The 23,661-nt window shown below is 44.4% G+C and overlaps 1 protein-coding gene across 6 annotated transcripts in view; it reads left to right on the top strand.

The window, feature by feature from the left end:
• Positions 1–22,732, top strand: part of LOC117423547 (RNA-binding protein Raly-like) — a 38,994-nt gene extending 16,262 nt beyond the window's left edge. For 3 of the 6 annotated variants that reach the window (XM_058990634.1, XM_058990635.1, XM_058990636.1), the window contains exons 2-10: positions 12,107–12,391; positions 13,107–13,179; positions 13,623–13,670; positions 17,006–17,163; positions 17,704–17,817; positions 19,141–19,253; positions 19,719–19,815; positions 20,527–20,571; positions 22,242–22,732. In XM_058990634.1, coding sequence (XP_058846617.1) covers positions 12,136–12,391; positions 13,107–13,179; positions 13,623–13,670; positions 17,006–17,163; positions 17,704–17,817; positions 19,141–19,253; positions 19,719–19,815; positions 20,527–20,571; positions 22,242–22,285 — 948 coding nt within the window. In that variant the 5' untranslated portion in view covers positions 12,107–12,135 and the 3' untranslated portion in view covers positions 22,286–22,732. Of the gene's footprint in view, positions 1–12,106; positions 12,392–13,106; positions 13,180–13,622; positions 13,671–17,005; positions 17,164–17,703; positions 17,818–19,140; positions 19,254–19,718; positions 19,816–20,526; positions 20,572–22,237 lie in introns of all 6 variants that reach the window. The other 3 variants (XM_058990637.1, XM_058990639.1, XM_058990638.1) reach the window with 3 other exon arrangements.
• The last annotated feature ends 929 nt before the right edge of the window (positions 22,733–23,661 follow it).

Raw genomic sequence — 23,661 nt, 5'->3', positions numbered from 1 at the left:
CTTTAGAGTGCATTTCACTGCCCCTCTGAGTGCATTTTATCAGCATGCTCCAGCAAGCCATTCCGCACACTAGATTTATATCCATTTCTGCAAAATAACACCCAGCCTCCAAACCTTGTGCAACTGCAACTGAGGAGACCAGGTGCTGAAGCCAGCCCTGCTTCTGTGCACGCATCCTAACCTACAGCACACTCTGAAATGTATAATAAGCGTGCTGTGGGGAGTGCTGTAGTCTGATCAGTATAAAGGCTCCTCAATCGTAAGCAGTTACTCCCCACCTGTGTAGAATTCTGCATTTTCTGAGCCACTTGGTTTTTCTCCCGGTAAATAAGCTAATCGTGAATCCATTATGATAAGTCATTATTAATGATCTCTCTTAATTTACAAGTCCGTCTCCTCTCCTGTCCCAGTGCCCACCCGAGCCCTGGGCTTGCTTATCTTTGTTATACTGGATCTGGTCTGTAGACTCATTTGAATTCAGCACCAGATTTGCCATTTATACACACTAATAAGCAAGCTGACCTTATAAACACAATCTAATCTCTCCAGTTGCTTATTGTACTGTATTTAAAATGATGAACCCTTATCTAGCCAGATAGTTGCACAGCCATCCTGTCACGTGACTTTAATAGCTTTTCATTAGCATAATAATTATGACTAATGACAGTTTGCACATTTGTGACAGCGTTTAGATCAGATGTGTGGATCAGTAAAATATGGGACCATCAGAAACTGATTTCTACTGAACCGCAGGGAATTAGCTGTCTTTACATATCGCTCTGTAAACCCCAGAGCGACACTGAACTACTGTGAGCACAGTGCGATGAGGCCTTTCTACTGGGCTCAGCGTGGCTGTGCTTGGCTAGCCTTTTATCTATCTAAAAGTAGGATAAACAGACTATAGATCAGTTTCCTTTGTTTGAAGTCTTTACAGCCTGAATAATAAGATTCATGGTACAGGGAGATGTAAATGATGATCACAGAAACATGGATAGCAGTCTGAGAGGAAGAGGCTCCAGAGGACACAGCCATGCTCTTGATCATTTGGAAGTGTAGAGTACAAAGAGAGAGGTACTGATGTCTTCACGCTGGCTGCTTCAAAGGTGCTTAGATTGCCTTCATGAAGAGGCTCTAGATAGAATAAGCATTAGTCCTGTGGGGCAGGTTATGAAGAAGTCTTGATTTTCTTTGGCAGGAGGTTCTCTGGTTGACATTGTCAGGTTTCTGTGGCAGGAGGCTCTCTGGTTGACATTGTCAGGTTTCTCTGGCAGGAGGCTCTCTGGTTGACATTGTCAGGTTTCTCTGGCAGGAGGCTCTCTGGTTGACATTGTCAGGTTTCTCTGGCAGGAGGCTCTCTGGTTGACATTGTCAGGTTTCTCTGGCAGGAGGCTCTCTGGTTGACATTGTCAGGTTTCTCTGGCAGGAGGCTCTCTGGTTGACATTGTCAGGTTTCTCTGGCAGGAGGCTCTCTGGTTGACATTGTCAGGTTTCTCTGGCAGGAGGCTCTCTGGTTGACATTGTCAGGTTTCTGTGGCAGGAGGCTCTCTGGTTGACATTGTCAGGTTTCTGTGGCAGGAGGCTCTCTGGTTGACATTGTCAGGTTTCTGTGGCAGGAGGCTCTCTGGTTGACATTGTCAGGTTTCTGTGGCAGGAGGCTCTCTGGTTGACATTGTCAGGTTTCTGTGGCAGGAGGCTCTCTGGTTGAGATTGTGTTTACCCAGCAGGTGGGAGTAAGGTCATGACATTTACTGATTTCAGTTCTCAGGGGGGCTGGAATGAAGACCCAGCCAATGAAGCAGCGCAGCATGTTTGCTCTCCTCAGTCAAGATGTACAGTTTGATTACCATCAAATACATTGAGCAGCTTCTTTCAATTAAAATAAAATGAGCACTCAATCAGTTTCTTCAGCGCGGCCTCGTCAATATGTTATGACAGTAGAAATACTCACTCACTCACACTCGCGCACACACACATAATATGTACACAACCTTTCTCAGACTTAATGATGCCTGAATCTAATTACAGAATGATTAAATCAGGCTATCTATCTATCTATCTATCTATCTATCTATCTATCTATCTATCTATCTATCTATCTATCTCTCTATCTCTCTCTCTACCACTACACAGTGGAATTCGTGGTTTAAGATTTACTTGCCTGTTCAATCCCTCAGTGGCAGACAATGCATACTGTAACTACATTGAAGGATGGTGTTTGAAACACAGCAGGAATTATAAGCTTCAGTTTCTTACACTGACACAGAAATAATGCAAGTCATAAGCCCACTCATAACACTTGAAACTTGAGTCCTCTCCTTCACATCATTTACAACTGCTCTACACTGGAGAGTAATCTTCAGACAAGGCTTTTCTGGACTGCTTGCATTCACATAGTGGTGCTTGTTAAGGATACTATAGAGAGAGAGAGAGAGAGAGAGAGAGAGAGAGAGAGAGAGAGAGAGAGAGAGAGAGAGAGAGAGAGAGAGAGAGAGAGAGAGAGAGAGAGAGAGAGAGGGTGGGAGATAGATATAGATCTTTTTAAAATTTGTATGAAGACAAGGGAGTTGATATTGACTGCTCAGATTTGCAAATTAGATTTGTCACGAGAAACAAGAAAACATCTTCTTAATTGGCTATAGGTTTGCAGTTTGTGCACGCTTGGCTGAAAATAAATTTGACTACCTGGGGAATTGTTATGGATCGTTTTCATTTGAGTAAGCAAAGTTTGTTACTAAAAGAGCTGGATCTATATCGCGTGCTGCCTGGACACAGAAGTGGGGAAAGTGCTGGTTGTGCTGGGTAATTAACAGGTTTAACTAATTATACACAAAGAAAACACTGGAGAGAATGGCAGCACAGGGACACTGAAGATGAAATCTTCTCCGAGTGCACAGAGATACTGAAGATGAAATCTCCTCTGAGAGCACAGAGATACTGAGGATGAAATCTCCTCTGAGAGCACAGAGATACTGAGGATGAAATCTCCTCTGAGAGCACAGAGATACTGAGGATGAAATCTCCTCCGAGAGCACAGAGATACTGAGGATGAAATCTCCTCCGAGAGCACAGAGATACTGAGGATGAAATCTCCTCCGAGAGCACAGAGATACTGAGGATGAAATCTCCTGTGAGAGCACAGAGATACTGAGGATGAAATCTCCTGTGAGAGCACAGAGATACAGAGGATGAAATCTCCTGTGAGAGCACAGAGATACTGAGGATGAAATCTCCTGTGAGAGCACAGAGATACTGAGGATGAAATCTCCTCTGAGAGCACAGAGATACTGAAGATGAAATCTCCTCCGAGAGCACAGAGATACTGAGGATGAAATCCCCTGTGAGAGCACAGAGATACTGAGGATGAAATCTCCTCTGAGAGCACAGAGATACTGAAGATGAAATCTCCTCTGAGAGCACAGAGATACTGAAGATGAAATCTTCTCCGAGAGCACAGAGATACTGAGGATGAAATCTTCTGTGAGAGCACAGAGATACTGAGGATGAAATCTCCTGTGAGAGCACAGAGATACTGAGGATGAAATCTCCTGTGAGAGCACAGAGATACTGAAGATGAAATCTCCTCTGAGAGCACAGAGATACTGAAGATGAAATCTCCTGTGAGAGCACAGAGATACTGAAGATGAAATCTCCTGTGAGAGCACAGAGATACTGAAGATGAAATCTCCTGTGAGAGCACAGAGATACTGAAGATGAAATCTTCTCCGAGTGCACAGAGATACTGAAGATGAAATCTCCTCCGAGAGCACAGAGATACTGAGGATGAAATCTTCTCCGAGAGCACAGAGATACTGAAGATGAAATCTCCTGTGAGAGCACAGAGATACTGAAGATGAAATCTCCTGTGAGAGCACAGAGATACTGAAGATGAAATCTTCTCCGAGAGCACAGAGATACTGAGGATGAAATCTCCTGTGAGAGCACAGAGATACTGAAGATGAAATCTCCTGTGAGAGCACAGAGATACTGAAGATGAAATCTTCTCCGAGAGCACAGAGATACTGAGGATGAAATCTCCTCTGAGAGCACAGAGATACTGAAGATGAAATCTCCTGTGAGAGCACAGAGATACTGAAGATGAAATCTTCTCCGAGAGCACAGAGATACTGAGGATGAAATCTCCTCTGAGAGCACAGAGATACTGAAGATGAAATCTCCTGTGAGAGCACAGAGATACTGAAGATGAAATCTTCTCCGAGAGCACAGAGATACTGAGGATGAAATCTCCTCTGAGAGCACAGAGATACTGAAGATGAAATCTTCTCCGAGAGCACAGAGATACAGAGGATGAAATCTCCTCTGAGAGCACAGAGATACTGAGGATGAAATCTCCTCTGAGAGCACAGAGATACTGAGGATGAAATCTCCTGTGAGAGCACAGAGATACTGAGGATGAAATCTCCTCTGAGAGCACAGAGATACTGAAGATGAAATCTCCTGTGAGAGCACAGAGATACTGAGGATGAAATCTCCTGTGAGAGCACAGAGATACTGAGGATGAAATCTCCTGTGAGAGCACAGAGATACTGAGGATGAAATCTCCTCTGAGAGCACAGAGATACTGAAGATGAAATCTCCTCCAAGAGCACAGAGATACTGAGGATGAAATCTCCTCTGAGAGCACAGAGATACTGAAGATGAAATCTCCTGTGAGAGCACAGAGATACTGAAGATGAAATCTCCTGTGAGAGCACAGAGATACTGAGGATGAAATCTCCTGTGAGAGCACAGAGATACTGAGGATGAAATCTCCTCCAAGAGCACAGAGATACTGAGGATGAAATCTCCTCTGAGAGCACAGAGATACTGAAGATGAAATCTCCTCCAAGAGCACAGAGATACTGAGGATGAAATCTCCTGTGAGAGCACAGAGATACTGAAGATGAAATCTCCTGTGAGAGCACAGAGATACTGAGGATGAAATCTCCTGTGAGAGCACAGAGATACTGAGGATGAAATCTCCTCCAAGAGCACAGAGATACTGAGGATGAAATCTCCTCTGAGAGCACAGAGATACTGAAGATGAAATCTCCTCCAAGAGCACAGAGATACTGAGGATGAAATCTCCTCTGAGAGCACAGAGATACTGAAGATGAAATCTCCTCCAAGAGCACAGAGATACTGAAGATGAAATCTCCTCCGAGAGCATTGCATCTGTTGGTTGTGCTTCATTTGCTTCAAAGGCAGCCAGATAAGCGAGCCCCAGTGTTAGTGGATGATACCGATTGTATCCAGCGAGAGGGAGGGGCAATGCAGCAGGGTTCTTCACACAGACCCCCTGTGCCTCCCAGTTAGTTGAAAATGCAAGGGTGTAGCTGCATTCCCCTAGACCTTAATGCAGAGAGAGGGAGAGAGAGAGCTGTGTCTGAACTCATCCATTATGTATTGTGCATGTGAGATATATAAGACACACTTGAAAACAAAGCGAACCGCAGAATTTTCAATGTGTTTCGCTTTTTCCCCTGATGAAAAAGTTGCAATAGTAATGGACTGGCTGGCGTGGTTTGTTGAGGGTGATATTCTTGTTGCTTTCAGCCCAGCTCACGTTTCCTTTTTAAAGAGGTTCTACACCATAGTTACTGTTTGAAGTCCTTCTTATTCTTCTGTATTATTATACAATACCTAAGTGTAATTTGATAGAATACACTGCAGATGAACTGCGAGGAGCTGCTTGTGTCGTTTGCTTTAGGTTTAGCACGCGCGGCTGAAGAAGCCTTGATTAATGGAGCAGCACTGAACCGGAAACCGTGGCTGTCCTTTGAAAGCGCTGAAGATAAAGCTTGGGATAATGAACCACAATAAGACAGATGCAGGGGTCAGATTGTAGCGAAGCAGCGTGGTATTCCCGGGAACCGCAAATTAGAGGCTCGTAGCTGCGTGTGGAGCAGATCGGTCCCGGGGGAACTCTTAAACTGGAACTGCAATTGACAGCATGCGGCACTTAAACACTCGTTAAATATTCTGGCAGAGGTCTCTCTACTGATGTCTGGCCATCAATAGAAAAACTGAATATTTCCTTGGATACCTTTCCACTCCTAAATGCCACTATCATTCATATAAGGGTTCTAAATTCCAGTATTATTCATATAAGGGTTCTAAATTCCAGTATTATTCATATAAGGGTTCTAAATTCCAGTATCATTCATATAAGGGTTCTACATTCCACTATCATTCATATAAGGGTTCTACATTCCACTAGTCATTCATATAAGGGTTCTATATTCCACTAGTCATTCATATAAGGGTTCTATATTCCACTATTATTTATATAAGGGTTCTACAGACTAGGTCCAGTGCTTAAATGCAGTAAGAAGCCATGGGGGTCCACACTTCCAAACAGGCTTTTCTTAAGTGTTAGGGGACTGTTTTTAAAATTCATTTTAGTTTTGTAGAGAAATGGAGGAACATTTTGGAAATGAATTTGGCAACAATCCGCTCCCAGAGATGCTTCTTGCATGTCTGTGGAATGAAGCCGATGCTGCATTTAAGGTTTCAAATCTTTTTAATTGTCAAAACGTTGATTTTTATTTTTGTGAATCCACAGTATGTACATTCTCTGCTGTTGTGTTAAAAGGTTTAATCAATAATTCTACACGACGTACTTTACGTGTCACCTCCCCAAGAAAAATATACTGCTGGATTTCACAGACTGACTTACATTAGAATAAAGAACCAGGGGTATAGAGCCTCCCTGTCATTACTGCTTGAATGTGCTGCTCACTGTGTATGGTAAGGAGTGCAAAGTCTCATAGGCACACTGCAGCACTGCTCAGATGTATGTGGCTTAATGTTTAAAAACAGAGCTCATCGTTTTTGAGTGCTATAAACAGGATGCCTTGGTAACCACTCGTTCAGTAATGAGGCAAACCCAAAACCCAAGCCAGGCCTTCATCTCTCTGAAGTTAGCTGTCGGAATTACCTGTAATTCAGTGTTTGGCTTCATTTCCTCCAATAATGTAAAAGCTGACCTGGACAGTTTGATTTGAGAATTAGATTTTAAGCATGGGCATTACGCTGATTGGCAGCTGTCATTGCCAGTTTAGTTTCCAAAGTAAGCCCTGTGCAACTATCGCGTGTCCTTAGCATTTCCAATATAGTGCATGTAAATCTCCTGTGCTTATGTCTAATCCAGCCTAGCTGTGCAAACACGATCAGACTGTGGCTTGTATGTGCGGCACTGGCTTTGTGTGTGGCAGCATGGGGCCGTATTGATCCGCCAGGGTGTCTCGATAGAAAGCGCAGCCTCTTTCCTGCAGGGCCTTCTGTTTATCGGGGGATTGGAGAGTGAGAGTCCTAATGAAGAAAGTATTGATTTCCCATAAAGGGGTTTTAATCAAACTCCCCTGACACATCTGGAGGAACAGGGCTCAACTCCAGCACCAAATTACTCTTCATACACCGGCCATTTTTCAAGCCCGGTATAAATGAACCTGCCCCGTGGATAGATGAGAGTCTGTGTGCCTCGTACATCATGGAAAACAAGGGGAGGAAAGCAAAGTGATTGGGACTGGTGCAGTGAGTGTACCAGGCTGGGGTCCATCAGCAGGCATTTCCTTTGCAGAGCAGCAGAGCTGAGGACACAGTGCAGCCCCTTCTCAAACCCTCACAAGCCCTGACTGCTCATCAGCGTGGCTCCCTGCTATTTATTACCCTCCCAGTCCCAAGTGGGGAAACTGCTAAGCATTGAAACACAGAGTGCAGCAAACAGCACTGGTGTCACCCCCGCTGCTGCTGTGGGAATCACATTACCATCATCTGATCAGAGGCAGCATGCCAGCAGCTGGCTTTTTAAATGCAATGAATTGCGTTGCAGGTTGGATGCTTTAATTAGGTGCTCTAGTCTTCCACTTTCACCCGCTGGGCAGATTAAGCTTGATTTGCATGTTTCTAGTGTAGGAGTGTTTGGCACCGAGCGTGTCCTTGCTTTACCCAGAGCCGCCTCACAGCTTTAGTACAAAAAGTCGAGGTAAAATTAAGTGCACAACAACTGTAATAGCATTGTGATGACTTCCTCAGCAATGCATGCTCAGTGTCAGCGGGATTACAGTTCTGCAGGCACCTGTCCTCTTCTCTTCAGCAGCACAGCAGGGCTCAACTCCAGACCTTCTTTGCCCTTCTGTTTTTCATTATCAAGTACGACTTTTTTGTTTTTTGCAAGAACACACAAGAAAAGAGATCCAAGTCAGGTTCATTTCACTGGCGTTGCGCTGAGTACAGCCTGACCGTCCTGACTTCTCAACGCTTCTATCAAGTCAGGTTCATTTCACTGGCGAGGGCTTCAGCCACTGTACATAGAGTCCCCAGGGGAGCTGTGTTATGTCATTGCATCAGTCACATACCAGCATGGTGCAGGCTCTGAGCACTGGCGTGGGTCTCTGTTATTGTGTGTCATGCAGCCCTCCACCCAGCTCTTGTTCCAACCTGAACTTTACAAGTTTTTTTTTTACTGTTATCTAATAAAAGTTGCCCCTCCCACTCCCCTTCTCACAATAACAAACAACAGAAACGTTTCTATAGAAACTTTATAGCCAAACTGAAATGTCAGCACATTCACCGCTAGTCATTGAGGGGATAGTGCCAGACAGGCTTCCACTGGATTAGCCTTCCACCCAGGCAGATGTCCAGTCATCCCACAGAGGTTTGCTTTCATCCAGGTTGAGTCCACCCTTGTGTGGTTCGCTATGACCTCCATCTCCTATTACCACAAAGAGCTGAGCCAGTGGTGTGACCCGGCAGTACGGATATGAAGGGAGCGGGTTTGCTTTATGAGAGCTGAGTAAATATAGATAAGCTGAGAAGGGCTCAGGGGCCAAACACAGAGCAATATCAGAGTTTGCACTCCAAATCAACTCTGCCGGCAGCTCAGAGCCAAGGATCTTCATCTATTTGATGTTTTAAACTTAAAGCAAGAAAGGCAGTGTGCAGCCCTTAGCATGGCCGTAGGCTTCACAGCCTGGGTATCAGTTATCAGGCTCTTAGGTAAAGTGAGGCTCTTGCCGGGTAGCTGTGCAGAGTTTATCGAATCCACCAGCTCAGGCCTAAGGCTACCCTAGATCGTAACAACAGGGTTTCTGAACAAAGCTAAACATCAGAGGACATTTTATTAACCTTGTGTTCACTACAAGCAGAAAGATGATTTGTTTCATTAGTTAGATTTAAAAGGAAAAAAGTTATGTTGTCTGCCAAAAGGTCAGTTTGTTGAAAGCAGCACCGCTTAGTTTTTTTGCTGCCTCATTAAGATATGTGTAAAGTAAATCAAATTAAAAAAAAGGATTTGACAAATAAAGCCGTCTATAACTTCTCAATACGCTGCAAATAACCTAAATGATATATTTTTGCAGCAATTCTCCAGGCTGCTATTGCAAAGTGAACAGCTGACTGGATGGATCTTAGAGGTTCATTCTGCAGAAACACTAGCAGGGGCATCTGAGTAGCTTCCCTGAAGAACACATGCTGGGCCCCAGAGGCGACGCGCTGCACAATCTAATGGAAGCACAGCGGGCAGGGTCTTCAGTCAGCTGTCTGTCACACGCAATGGAAGGAAAGTTGGGGCTAGTTGCAGAAATGGTGCTGTCTCTTTTGTGGTATGGGGGCAGTACAAAGTACAGAGTACAGATGCTGTGATCTGCTGACACCTGTATATTGAAGTTTCTTTCAGTATTTCTAAATATGCAAAGTTGAACACATTTCATTACTGTCCCACAGAACAGCTGAACAGGCTACAGTGCCCATCAACCTGAGATAGACTTCAAATAAACTGCTGCTGAGGTCAAAGGAGTGTTCCAATGTGAAATCTTCACAGCCCCCCACCCTCTCTAACGCAGCACACTCACTCTCACTGATCCTCTCTCACTATCTCTCACTCTCTATATCTCTCACTCTCACACCACACACCCTGAAACGCAGCCCTATTCTTGGAAGTCATGTCTTATCAATCACGTCTCATTAGAAGTCACAGCAGCTAGGGTAACATTTTCTGAGCTGCATGGCTGAGTACAAGCGTTTGTTTTGGCTGATGAGAGCCCCTTGTCTGCTAGAAAGTGCCGCCTCTGCAGTCAGTGTTTTATCAATTGATAACTCCTGGGGAATAACAATCGATAGGACTTCCTCCAGGTATTGATCAGGTGTTAAAGCAGGCGGGGATATGATGGACTGCGACCTTCACACTGTCTTCAGGGCTGTAAAGTATTGCTAATTATTGTGCTAAATGGACCCCTGGAGTGCCGTGCAACAAGCAAGACATCAGAGTCATCGCAAAGCCTGTACAGGGCTGCAGTGGGGAATTGCACACTCTTTACTGAATCGAAAGCTTCTCCATCATGCAGCACTCCAATGTGATGCAGATCACTCCCCTTCATATCTTCTGCTTGCTCTTCAGAATGTATTGTAATAACCCAAAAGCACTTCTCCTCTTTGCTGGTATAGGCTGCACTGTGTGTAGGCTGTGTGTGCCCCAAGAATGTGTTATCTTTAACATTATTATTTATTTCTTAGCAGATGCCCTTATCCAGGGCGACTTACAATTGTTACAAGATATCACATTATTTTTACATACAATTACCCATTTATACAGTTGGGTTTTTACTGGAGCAATCTAGGTCTTTTCATGTCTAAAGGGTAAACTAACTTTGGCTCGGACACAAGGAAGCTAATTTGGGGGTCTCGGCTTGGTCTGCAGGTCACATGACAAAGCTTTGGCCCAGCCTGGCACAGCTTTGCAGTTTGTGCAAGAGAGAGGCCCAGGACAGAGCTAGAAACCAGGGAAGCTCTCATGGTGTCCTGCCAGCACGAAGCTAATAAATCATTATCTTTATGACTCCTGTGCTTTCTGTCATTGGAAAAGAGTGCCACCTTGTGGCAAGTGTGCCCGTCTCTCGACTAGCCTTGCCCACCACTGCTACAATTCCACCATGGTCAGCTAGCTGTATTCATTAGAGTATGCAGTGCATCCCAATAAGTGTAATGTAAGTGGATCACACAATGCATCTCTTTAGTGACAGCGTCTCAGGAGCTCGGAATGGGATTTAGGATGTCATCGGATTCTCAATGTACAGTATGTTGTATGAAATGAAAATATAAAACACTTATTGAAGGATTTTTGTTGTTGTAATTAAACAACTTTATTCTGATGTTTTTGCAATAAAGCTCTAAAGAGACGTCTTGCTGAGGCAAGCAGATACATCCAGTCAGCATTACTGAAGCTACGCATGTTTTCAAATGAAGTGGCCTCAATACAAAAAAGCTTCACAGCTGTCAGTCCACACTGGAATAGCTGCTGCTGCACTGATAAACACAGGGGCAGTGTTAACAATGAAAAGAGAACACTCAATGCATTGAGACTTACCAGCACATGGCAGTAACCAATCGCTTCTTTAACAGTCTGATTTAGCAGCTGCAATCTGAACGCCTGAACAATTCTCCATACAGTATATCCAGTAACCTCTCTGTGTGACACGCCCTTCTCTTCACCTGTAACCTCTCTGTGACACGCCCCTCTCTTCACCAGTAACCTCTCTGTGTGACACGCCCCTCTCTTCACCAGCCAGTAACCTCTCTGTGTGACACGCCCCTCTCTTCACCAGCCAGTAACCTCTCTGTGTGACACGCCCCTCTCTTCACCAGCCAGTAACCTCTCTGTGTGACACGCCCCTCTCTTCACCTGTAACCTCTCTGTGTGACACGCCCCTCTCTTCACCAGTAACCTCTCTGTGTGACACGCCCCTCTCTTCACCAGTAACCTCTCTGTGTGACACGCCCCTCTCTTCACCAGCCAGTAACCTCTCTGTGTGACACGCCCCTCTGTTCACCAGTAACCTCTCTGTGTGACACGCCCCTCTCTTCACCTGTAACCTCTCTGTGTGACACGCCCCTCTCTTCACCAGTAACCTCTCTGTGTGACACGCCCCTCTCTTCACCAGTAACCTCTCTGTGTGACTCGCCCCTCTCTTCACCAGTAACCTCTCTGTGACAAGCCCCTCTGCTCTCTTCAGTGGTTCCTTTCTTACATGGTTTGTTTTTTACACCACTGCTTTGTGATTACTAAATCTTTTTCTTTTTCTTTTTTTCGGGGGTGGGGGGTGTGGTACAGGCCTCCACCACAACAGCAACCCCATCAAGATGTCCCTGAAGGTACAAACCAGCAACATCACGAACAAGAACGACCCCAAGTCCATCAACTCCCGCGTCTTCATCGGGAACCTCAACACGGCGGTGGTGAAGAAGTCCGATGTGGAAACCATCTTCTCCAAGTACGGGCGTGTGCTGGGCTGCTCCGTGCACAAGGGCTACGCCTTCATCCAGTACGCGGGCGAGAGGCACGCCAGAGGGGCCGTGCTGGGCGAGAGCGGCCGTGTGCTCGCTGGGCAGACACTGGGTACGAAACCCTTCTTCTTCTCCTTCCTGTTTAAAATAGCTTTCAAATATAAAAGCTGTTGGTTTTTTTCTGTGTTCTCTCACACCACACCACACCACACCCACCACACTACACCACACCCACCACACCGCACCACTCCTCACCACACCACACCACACCACACCACATCACACCCACCACACCCTGCCCTGCCACAATTATGCTTTATCTACTCGACTGATCTAAAGACCATCAGTGCTGAGATAAGTGAAATTTAACCACTATCACTAGAGAGAGAGAGAGAGAGAGAGAGAGAGAGAGAGAGAGAGAGAGAATGAGTTAATTCACTGAACATTTATAAGATATAAATCAGCCTCAGTTTGCTGCAGCCTTACAGTAGGATAATGAAAATACAGCAACCTGCAGAAAATCCTTCTGTGCATTCACAATGACAATAACATGCTACAATAATGCCACCTAGTGTTTGAAGGGCTGTATTATAAACAAGCCTATGCCCCCCCCCCCTCTCTCTCTCTCTCTCTCTCTCTCTCTCTCTCTCTGTCTCTCTCTCTCTCTCCCTCTCTCTCTCTCCCCCTCTCTCTCTCTCCTCTTTTTCTTTGCACTGGACAGACAGATGAAATCAGGCCCGCTATTGTTTACAGCACATGGGGATCCTTGCAGGCTCCAGTGGGTTAAGGAAGAGCTTAGAGAGCAATCCCTTTCTTTACTTTTCCAGATATCAACATGGCAGGAGAGCCCAGACCCAACAGACCCAAAGGGCTGAAGCGATCAGCGTCAGCGCTGTACAGGTATGTGTGGAGTCTCCTCCTCGCTGTGCAGCAACCCCAGGTTTAGTGCAATGAGACAGAGAGGCCCACATGAGACAGACATGATGAGCATTTCTCATGGGCTCCTTCTGTCATCACCACAGCAACCTTTCTGCACCCAGATCATTCCAAAAACACATCAGCTTCTATATAGCATACCACACCCACACGCACACACACACACACACACACACGCACGCACACAAACACACACACGTACGCACGCACGCACACACTCTCACCACAGTAAACTGCAGATACTAGATCTTTCATGTTCCTTCTCTTGGTAACAATCCCTTCCTCTAGCAGATGGTTTGCAGTTTTAGTAAAGCCCTCAGTCTCAAGCACTGGGCTGGGGGAGCTTCTCTTTGGAAGTAAGGGTGAGGAATGGGTCCTTTTTCATTTCGTTTTCTGTTTTTTTCCAGTGGTTATGACTTTGACTATGATTACTACAGAGACGACTTCTATGACAGGTATGTGCCACTCGTCACATAATGTTACACACGGAACCAGCACACTGGGTACTACAGTGCTTCATACTCTTATTCATATCTGAGTACAGCTGCCAGATATAGCACCTCTAACATTAAACTCAGTCATGAGATAGATCACAGAACTGAGAAGAACAGCACCTCTAACATTAAACACAGTCATGATCACAGAACTGAGAAGAACAGCACCTCTAACATTAAACACAGTCATGATCACAGAACTGAGAAGAACAGCACCTCTAACATTAAACACAGTCATGATCACAGAACTGAGAAAAACAGCACCCCTAACATTAAACACAGTCATGATCACAGAACTGAGAAGAACAGCACCTCTAACATTAAACACAGTCATGATCACAGAACTGAGAAGAACAGCACCTCTAACATTAAACACAGTCATGATCACAGAACTGAGAAGAACAGCACCTCTAACATTAAACACAGTCATGATCACAGAACTGAGAAGAACAGCACCTCTAACATTAAACACAGTCATGATCACAGAACTGAGAAGAACAGCACCTCTAACATTAAACACAGTCATGATCACAGAACTGAGAAGAACAGCACCCCTAACATTAAACACAGTCATGAGATAGATCACAGAACTGAGAAGGACAGCACCTCTAACATTAAACACAGTCATGAGATAGATCACAGAACTGAGAAGAACAGCACCTCTAACATTAAACACAGTCATGATCACAGAACTGAGGAGAACAGCACCCCTAAAATTAAACACAGTCATGATCACAGAACTGAGAAAAACAGCACCCCTAACATTAAACACAGTCATGATCACAGAACTGAGAAGAACAGCACCTCTAACATTAAACACAGTCATGATCACAGAACTGAGAAGAACAGCACCCCTAACATTAAACACAGTCATGAGATAGATCACAGAACTGAGAAGGACAGCACCTCTAACATTAAACACAGTCATGAGATAGATCACAGAACTGAGAAGAACAGCACCCCTAACATTAAACACAGTCATGATCACAGAACTGAGAAGAACAGCACCTCTAACATTAAACACAGTCATGATCACAGAACTGAGAAGAACAGCACCTCTAACATTAAACACAGTCATGAGATAGATCACAGAACTGAGAAGAACAGCACCTCTAACATTAAACACAGTCATGAGATAGATCACAGAACTGAGAAGAACAGCACCTCTAACATTAAACACAGTCATGATCACAGAACTGAGAAGAACAGCACCTCTAACATTAAACACAGTCATGATCACAGAACTGAGAAAAACAGCACCCCTAACATTAAACACAGTCATGATCACAGAACTGAGAAGAACAGCACCTCTAACATTAAACACAGTCATGATCACAGAACTGAGAAGAACAGCACCTCTAACATTAAACACAGTCATGATCACAGAACTGAGAAGAACAGCACCTCTAACATTAAACACAGTCATGAGATAGATCACAGAACTGAGAAGAACAGCACCTCTAACATTAAACACAGTCATGATCACAGAACTGAGAACAGCACCTCTAACATTAAACACAGTCATGATCACAGAACTGAGAAGAACAGCACCTCTAACATTAAACACAGTCATGATCACAGAACTGAGAAGAACAGCACCTCTAACATTAAACACAGTCATGATCACAGAACTGAGAAAAACAGCACCCCTAACATTAAACACAGTCATGATCACAGAACTGAGAAGAACAGCACCTCTAACATTAAACACAGTCATGATCACAGAACTGAGAAAAACAGCACCCCTAACATTAAACACAGTCATGATCACAGAACTGAGAAGAACAGCACCTCTAACATTAAACACAGTCATGATCACAGAACTGAGAAGAACAGCACCTCTAACATTAAACACAGTCATGATCACAGAACTGAGAAGAACAGCACCTCTAACATTAAACACAGTCATGAGATAGATCACAGAACTGAGAAGAACAGCACCTCTAACATTAAACACAGTCATGATCACAGAACTGAGAAGAACAGCACCTCTAACATTAAACACAGTCATGATCACAGAACTGAGAAGAACAGCACCTCTAACATTAAACACAGTCATGATCACAGAACTGAGAAGAACAGCACCTCTAACATTAAACACAGTCATGAGATAGATCACAGAACTGAGAAGGACAGCACCTCTAACATTAAACACAGTCATGAGATAGATCACAGAACTGAGAAGAACAGCACCTCTAACATTAAACACAGTCATGATCACAGAACTGAGAAGAACAGCACCTCTAACATTAAACACAGTCATGAGATAGATCACAGAACTGAGAAGAACAGCACCCCTAACATTAAACACAGTCATGATCACAGAACTGAGAAGAACAGCACCTCTAACATTAAACACAGTCATGATCACAGAACTGAGAAGAACAGCACCTCTAACATTAAACACAGTCATGATCACAGAACTGAGAAGAACAGCACCTCTAACATTAAACACAGAACTGAAAAGAAGCAGAGAAATTGTTTAGGCAGACGTCTGATAATTCAGAGTTTGGATTCACTGAGAATAACATGAGTGAGAGCATGCAGGTAATACTGAGCTCCCCAGTGTCTGGTAATAGAAACGTGGGCATTGAGATTTTCCCTGTTCTGCGAGTGGGTTTCATGCAGCACATTGCCTTGCGAGCGCGAGGCTCTGTAATTACACTGATTAGGGATTGGGATTCCACACTCTGCACTGAGACCAAGAGTTACAATCGTTTGGATTTGGAACATCATTGACTTTGTTGTAAAATGATTACATCTTAATTATGCCTGACTGAGTATTGTGCTGATGGATCTGCCCTGAAATGGGGAGAGGATTAAAAAAAAGTAATGAGCTGCATTGTAAATCCCTCTCTTAAATAAAAGGTGTGTTGTGAGCGTCGTGTCTGAGCTGCATTGTAAACCCCTCTCTATAATACAAGGTGTGTTGTGAGCGTTGTGTCTGAGCTGCATTGTAAACCCCTCTCTATAATACAAGGTGTGTTGTGAGCGTCGTGTCTGAGCTGCATTGTAAACCCCTCTCTATAATACAAGGTGTGTTGTGAGCATCGTGTCTGAGCTGCATTGTAAACCCCTCTCTATAATACAAGGTGTGTTGTGAGCGTCGTGTCTGAGCTGCATTGTAAACCCCTCTCTATAATACAAGGTGTGTTGTGAGCGTCATGTCTGAGCTGCATTGTAAACCCCTCTCTATAATACAAGGTGTGTTGTGAGCGTCGTGTCTGAGCTGCATTGTAAACCCCTCTCTCTTCTTGCTCTCAGCTGTCTCTCTGTTCTGCCCGTATGTGTTTCAGGCTGTTTGAATACCGCGGCCGCGTGTCTCCTGCCCCTCGAGCGGTCCCAGTGAAGCGCCCCCGTGTGGCTGTGCCGTTAGTGCGCAGAGTGAAGTCACTTCCTGTCAAACTAATGACCCGATCGGCCGCCATCACAAACAACTCTGCAAAACAGAAATGTAAGTGGATTCCTGAGGTTTCTCAAAACACCTGCTCTACCCTCACCCTGCTGTCAGCCTTACTCTGAACTGAGTCAACGCGGTGCCATGCTCTACCCTCACCCTGCTGTCAGCCTTACTCTGAACTGAGTCAACGCGGTGCCATGCTCTACCCTCACCCTGCTGTCAGCCTTACTCTGAACTGAGTCAACGCGGTGCCATGCTCTACCCTCACCCTGCTGTCAGCCTTACTCTGAACTGAGTCAACGCGGTGCCATGCTCTACCCTCACCCTGCTGTCAGCCTTACTCTGAACTGAGTCAACGCGGTGCCATGCTCTACCCTCACCCTGCTGTCAGCCTTACTCTGAACTGAGTCAACGCGGTACCATGCTCTACCCTCACCCTGCTGTCAGCCTTACTCTGAACTGAGTCAACGCGGTGCCATGCTCTACCCTCACCCTGCTGTCAGCCTTACTCTGAACTGTGTTCTTTTTGTTCTTCCCAAAGAGTATCACTCACATGTTGATGGGTTAATAAAAAACATTTTTTGTTTCCTGCAGTGAAATCCAGTGAACTTCAAGCAATTAAATCAGAGCTCACCCAGATCAAATCCAACATCGACGCTCTGCTGGGCAGGCTGGAGCAGATCACAGAGGAGAAATACTCAGCGACAGGTGAGTGAGCAGCTCACAGTACAATATACTGTGCATGGGGTGCAGATCAGAGAAATACTCAGCGGCAGGGGAGTGAGCAGCTCACAGTACAGTATACTGTGCATGGGGTGGTGAGCTGGCTCACTGCTTATAAACACACCAAATAAGTAGGTATGTTTGCATGTATGTATGTGTGCATGTTTGTGTTTGTGCATGTATGTCTTTTCCGTACTTGTCCCACAGTTGCATTTCATGCAAAATACCAGAAGATGGCAGAATTGCATAAAACGTAATGCAGCTAAAAGCATAAAGCCCCTACTGAACCACACCAGCCTCATCAATACACAGTCAAGGCAGGGAAGGGGGGCCGCTACATGTGAATATTGCATTGCCTGACTTTTCCATTCACATTCAGTTTAGCACATGCACACACACACACATATATACAGTATATTATTGAAATTAAAAAATAATAAAGTTTCAAAACAACTAGTTTTGACGGATCAGTAATTATTAATTCCATTTAGAAAAGTGAATGTGCAGTGACAGCTTTTTCCCCAGTCTAGTCGTCTGTGGGAAGCCGTTGAGAAGTGACGGCTCATAAGCTTCACATGCAGTTCCACACAGCTCGTAAATAAGTTCTGTGAGCCATTCCCAAGGGCTTCAGTGTGGGCTTGTTCAAAAGTACTGCTACTCTTGTGAACATTTGCATGTGTTTACTATTAAAAATAATGGGGTACCACTGGAAACCAAGCCATTTTGTGACATCCTGTTAGGAAGTCGAAGCCATTTGTGAAGGGAAAGGGTATTTTGTTCTGGACAGCAGCCACGTACCATGCAATGAATTGCTTGCTGTTGCACCCCATAGATCATTATTTTTTGTAAGAGACCTGTGCTGCAAACAGCATGTGTGTATCCTACCAGTGCTGGGACGCTGTCACAGACGTGCACGCATAACCAGAGTGTTGGTGTTTCCACCATCATGCGTGTGCTTGCGTGGCGTCTGGATCAGGCAGGTCTGGAGACTGTATGTGTCAATGAGACTCAGCCTGTTCTGTCCTCCAGACTACCTCAATTCACACTGTCTGGTGTGACATGCTCCACTTGTATACTACACTAGACTGAACACAGTGGTATACTTGCTGTGTGTATACAGAACACTATAGGATGGTTATACTAGGCTCAATGTACAAGCAATGTGCATGTGTAATGTAACTCACAGTGACACATTGTATCATTGTTGCCCTTGTGTTACCGTCTGAGCTCCCAGCTTTTCATTCAGCCCGTGTGTGTTACCCTGTCTGAGCTCCCAGCTCTTTCATTCAGCCTGTGTTGCGTCCACAGAAATCAGGAAGATGGAGGAGAGTAAGAGCGAAGTCTCGCAGGACGACTCGGCCTCCGAAACAGAAGAGCTGACAGAGGAGCCGCTGAACGGGGACGAGTGTGAGGAGGACATGGTGAGAGAGGGACACTGGAACTCATTCACACTCATTACCCTGTCTGTCTCACCCAGCCACCAGCCAATGACAGCCTTTTCACTACTCCCAGCATTCCCAAAGTTCTGGGGTCAGACAGAGTCCTCTTCCAGGCTGTATGGGAGAGTCGATATCTCAGTATCCTGTTTTAAATATGCACTTTTTTCATGCTTTTTATATATGCTTTACCATACCTCTCTGGGCTTTACAGTGCGTCCCTATGCTTTATTACACTTTGCTCTGCTTTTACTGTGGGAAACTTTTAGAAGGCCGTCCTTACACCCAAAAAAGCAGGAAAACGAAACACCCAAAGTAATAATTTTCCACCCCTCTCTCGGAGTCTGTTGGACCTGCCTTGGCATTGTGTGTATTTAAAGGTGCATTGAGCAGCAGGGCAGGGTGCAGTGAGCACGCTAAACATGTGGCCTGTGTCTTTCTCTCTATCAGAATAGTGCTGATGCTTTGCTGGACTCCCCAGCCCGAGGCTCCCGGGACTCATCTTCGCTGACCATCTTTAAACTAAGAATGTGGAAAATGTTATATGGTAGATAACTTTGATTCTACAGTACAAAGTGTGTTAGACCACTAGAGGGCTGTGTCAATTAGCGAGGACTTACTATACCTGTCTGTCTGATTTTCTGTGGCAGACCTTTAACATCTACTTGATTTTTCAGATGGAGTGCTCTTTAAAAAAGGGGGGGTGTCTATAAGGTCTGAGAGGTATTTGAGCAAACAAAGCCTCTTACCAATCAGCAGCCGCCTAGTTTTCCATCTGGGGAGGCTCAACAGCACAGTAAGGACCATAGCCTGTTATAAGGCAAGTGTCCAGCAGGTGGCGTCAGGGTACATACAGTAAATGTTGATGTGGGATTCCACCAAACAGACGGGCATATTGACAGGAAATGCATGCCTCTGTTGTACAGCGATGGCACTGCTCTTTATATTACAGTGTTTTTATTCGAGATGCAGGGTCTGCTGCTATGACACTAAATGATTTCTGATGAACAGATCCAGCCGTGCATGAAATGTCCTGAAGCAGCACCTGAATCTGCATCTTTACAGTCCTGAGACTAGCTGAATCAATGGCAATATCTCATTGCACATTACCACACGCTGACACGTCATCAGATAGCCCTCTCTAACACTTTCTCAAACCTATCTGCTGATGTGTTTTTTTCTTTGCTTTTTAAACAGTGATTTTCTTATACAAATGAAGCCTCTTTTGTTTTGTTCTGGTTTTGTCTTGCTCTTTTAGGAAAACAATCACCTCTCAGAAATGGATGCGATTCTACAGTAAAAGGCGAGTTGGAATGTGCCATTGTGTCTGAAGCCCTGCTTGATTCTTACTGCTGCCCTTTGCCTCGTCCTTCAAACAGAACAGGCTGCTCATTCAATTCTGCCAGTAGCTCCAGTTTGCAGCCTGTTTTTCCATTCACTGTTAGACCATACATCAGTGGCTGAGAGCACGATCATTGTAAATAACAAAACAACATACGTGAGAAATGATCTGAATCGTAATATCAATCAGCCATGGGATGTTTAATCCAGTACTGCTGTATCACACTTCTTTCTGTGTGCTTTAGTGCTCTTGCCTCTACTTCACCATGTGCTTTGTGTGCTTTAGTGCTCTTGCCTATACTTCACCATGTGTTCTGAGTGCTTTAGTGCTCTTGCCTATACTTCACCATGTGTTGAGTGCTTTAGTGCTCTTGCCTATACTTCACCATGTGTTCTGAGTGCTTTAGTGCTCTTGCCTATACTTCACCATGTTTCTTTGTGTGTGCTTTAGTGCTCTTGCCTATACTTTACCATGTGTTCTGTGTGCTTTAGTGCTCTTGCCTATACTTCACCATGTGTTGAGTGCTTTAGTGCTCTTGCCTATACTTCACCATGTGTTCTGAGTGCTTTAGTGCTCTTGCCTATACTTCACCATGTTTCTTTGTGTGTGCTTTAGTGCTCTTGCCTATACTTTACCATGTGTTCTGTGTGCTTTAGTGCTCTTTCCTATACTTCACCATGTGTTCTGTTTGTCCTATTGCTGTTTACTATGTGTATAACACTGTGCACTATAATGTGGGTTAGTAGGCAGTTATGTTCATATAATAATGGATAACGATTAACAAATATTCCATGATTATTGAGTAAGGGCCAACAGAAGAATCAATCTCGTTTAGTATTTATTTTCCAATAGAACGTTTTTCTCATCTGTGTGTAATCCTCCCATAATTATTTTCTTTGGATGCTTTGTTTCTGCAGCTTAAACCCCAATTTTCCTGATTTCAGGCTCCACTTGCCAAGAAAGCGTTCCAGTTGTTAAGTTTATTTTTTGTAATATTGTATTTAATAAGCTTGGGCTGGGATTGTGAAATAAGAGCGCCCCCCACCTCCCTCCTCATAAACAGCGCACTAGTGGTAGGTCTCAATGCAGAGGAGCCAGTATGGGGGGTGTTGCACTTCAGTACCAACCAGCTATGTGCTGTTTGGTCAAAGACGGAAGTGACCTGCTAGTGAACATTTTGTATTTCCATGTGTAAAGCGTAGATTAACTACACAAGGGCTATTTTTTTAAATCACCATTATCAAGATTTGGAACAAAAATCCAATGTCCCAGCCTGGCAAGAGAAACGGTTTGTATCGGTAGACAGGTAGACTGCCAGTCGAGCCGTGCAGAACCTATTGCTCGCTGGCTTCGATCAACCACAACTATAAAGTTCACGGCCTATGGCCGAAAGTTTTGCATGTCTCCTGGTTCAAGCTGTGTTTAACAAAACAAACAGTGTATTAAGTTCTACTCGTTTCAGAAGTCTGAACGGGATGGATGATTTAATGTGAGCTGTTGGCCCTTCCAGGCAGCTGAGAAAAACATAAACACATGTGAATGTTGCCAGCGGTCCAGCCCTTCTCTGCATTCTTCCCACTATGCTGACGGACAAGCGGCTAATGCTGTTCTTCCTCTTTCTGTCCAGGCAGCGGGGAGTAGGAAGAGACTGTCGGCTGGAAACAAAATGTTTTAGTACCACAGGCATCTGAGCGAGAAAGGGGAACAACTTCAACGCAGGGAGAAGCGACGGGTTGAAACGGATCACCTCGACTCCCCTGCCGTCTAAAACAAACAAACTTGAGTTCCTGCTCTCCACAAACCTGTGAACAGGACGCAGTGACAATAAACTGTTGGATTCAAATATTACTTTGAAAAGAAAAACAAATAACAGTTTCTGGATTACTGTTAAGCACTCTCATAAAAGGACTGTGATTTTATGACTGCTGCTAAATATTAGAAAGTGTTCCCCTCCCTCTCGTCCCGCCATTATCTGCTGTTTTTATTTATATATACTGATCTTATATAGATAAAATGGTATGTTATTTTTAATTACTTGTGTATATTTTCTGCTTGCACTTTCAAGACTGCAAGAAATCTTTAAAGACAATGTAAATAAACAAACATGAACTTGTTGCCTGAACTGGTGGAGCTGCAGAATAGAAACCATGCGAGTTTTTAGGTGGTGTGTGTTTTCTAAATTATGAAAGGTTTCCTCTTCCCTTCTTTTTTATTCCTCTTGGGAATATATTTGCATTAGACCCAACTGCTCTTTTCCCATCATGAGCTGAGAAAGCACTAAGGAGACAGGTTCATAAACAAGAACTCACTTCCACAAACCTACGCTAAGAGAGTTCACTTCATAGGTTAAGCATTCTCCACGGATGTCATTGTCACTGCTCTGTGAAGCAGACATGTACTCTGAATTGCATCACACCTGACCTGCAGGAAGTCACCTGACTTATGCTAATTCGCTGCATTTGTTATAGAATCCGTGTTCATACGGTTGCTTGTGTTTTGAGTGGAATAAATACTTGGTGTTACTCCTTTCTGCACACAGCAGTGCCCTCTAACCAATACCCTCCCCACCCTGCTTCAGTCCTGGAGAGAACATGAATCTGTATGTCTGTACACCCATATGACCTGCAGCGCACACAGCGTGCCTGCAAATTGAGAATGCAGCATCGGGCAATATAGTCAGGATTTTAGAATCGTTGACCACAGGGCGCATTGCGGGTACATTTCTTGTTTCAAAACAGAATCTGGTGTCCTAGTTAAATAAATGATTATTTCCCAGAAGTAGCCTGAAAGTACTGTACATGTTCTGCACCGCAAACCCTCACCCCCTCGATTTAGTATCTTCACTGCAATTTTAACATTGCTAAAAACAAGACTGCATATAAAGGCATCTGTTTAGTGTTTAAAATGTCACGAAAAACTGGGACCTCTGCTAACAATACATTACGGATTTGGGATAGTGGTTAAAAAAAAAAAAAAAAAAAAAAAGGCTGGTTGTTTCTTGAAGAATAAAACATCTGCCTGTGTTTCTCAGTCTCTGCACATAATTGGTCA

Source organism: Acipenser ruthenus, chromosome 18 (genome assembly GCF_902713425.1).
Source record: "Acipenser ruthenus chromosome 18, fAciRut3.2 maternal haplotype, whole genome shotgun sequence".
Lineage (NCBI taxonomy): Eukaryota > Metazoa > Chordata > Actinopteri > Acipenseriformes > Acipenseridae > Acipenser > Acipenser ruthenus.
The sequence above is the reverse complement of the archived record's forward strand: the minus strand, read 5'-3'. Positions and strand labels throughout refer to the sequence as shown.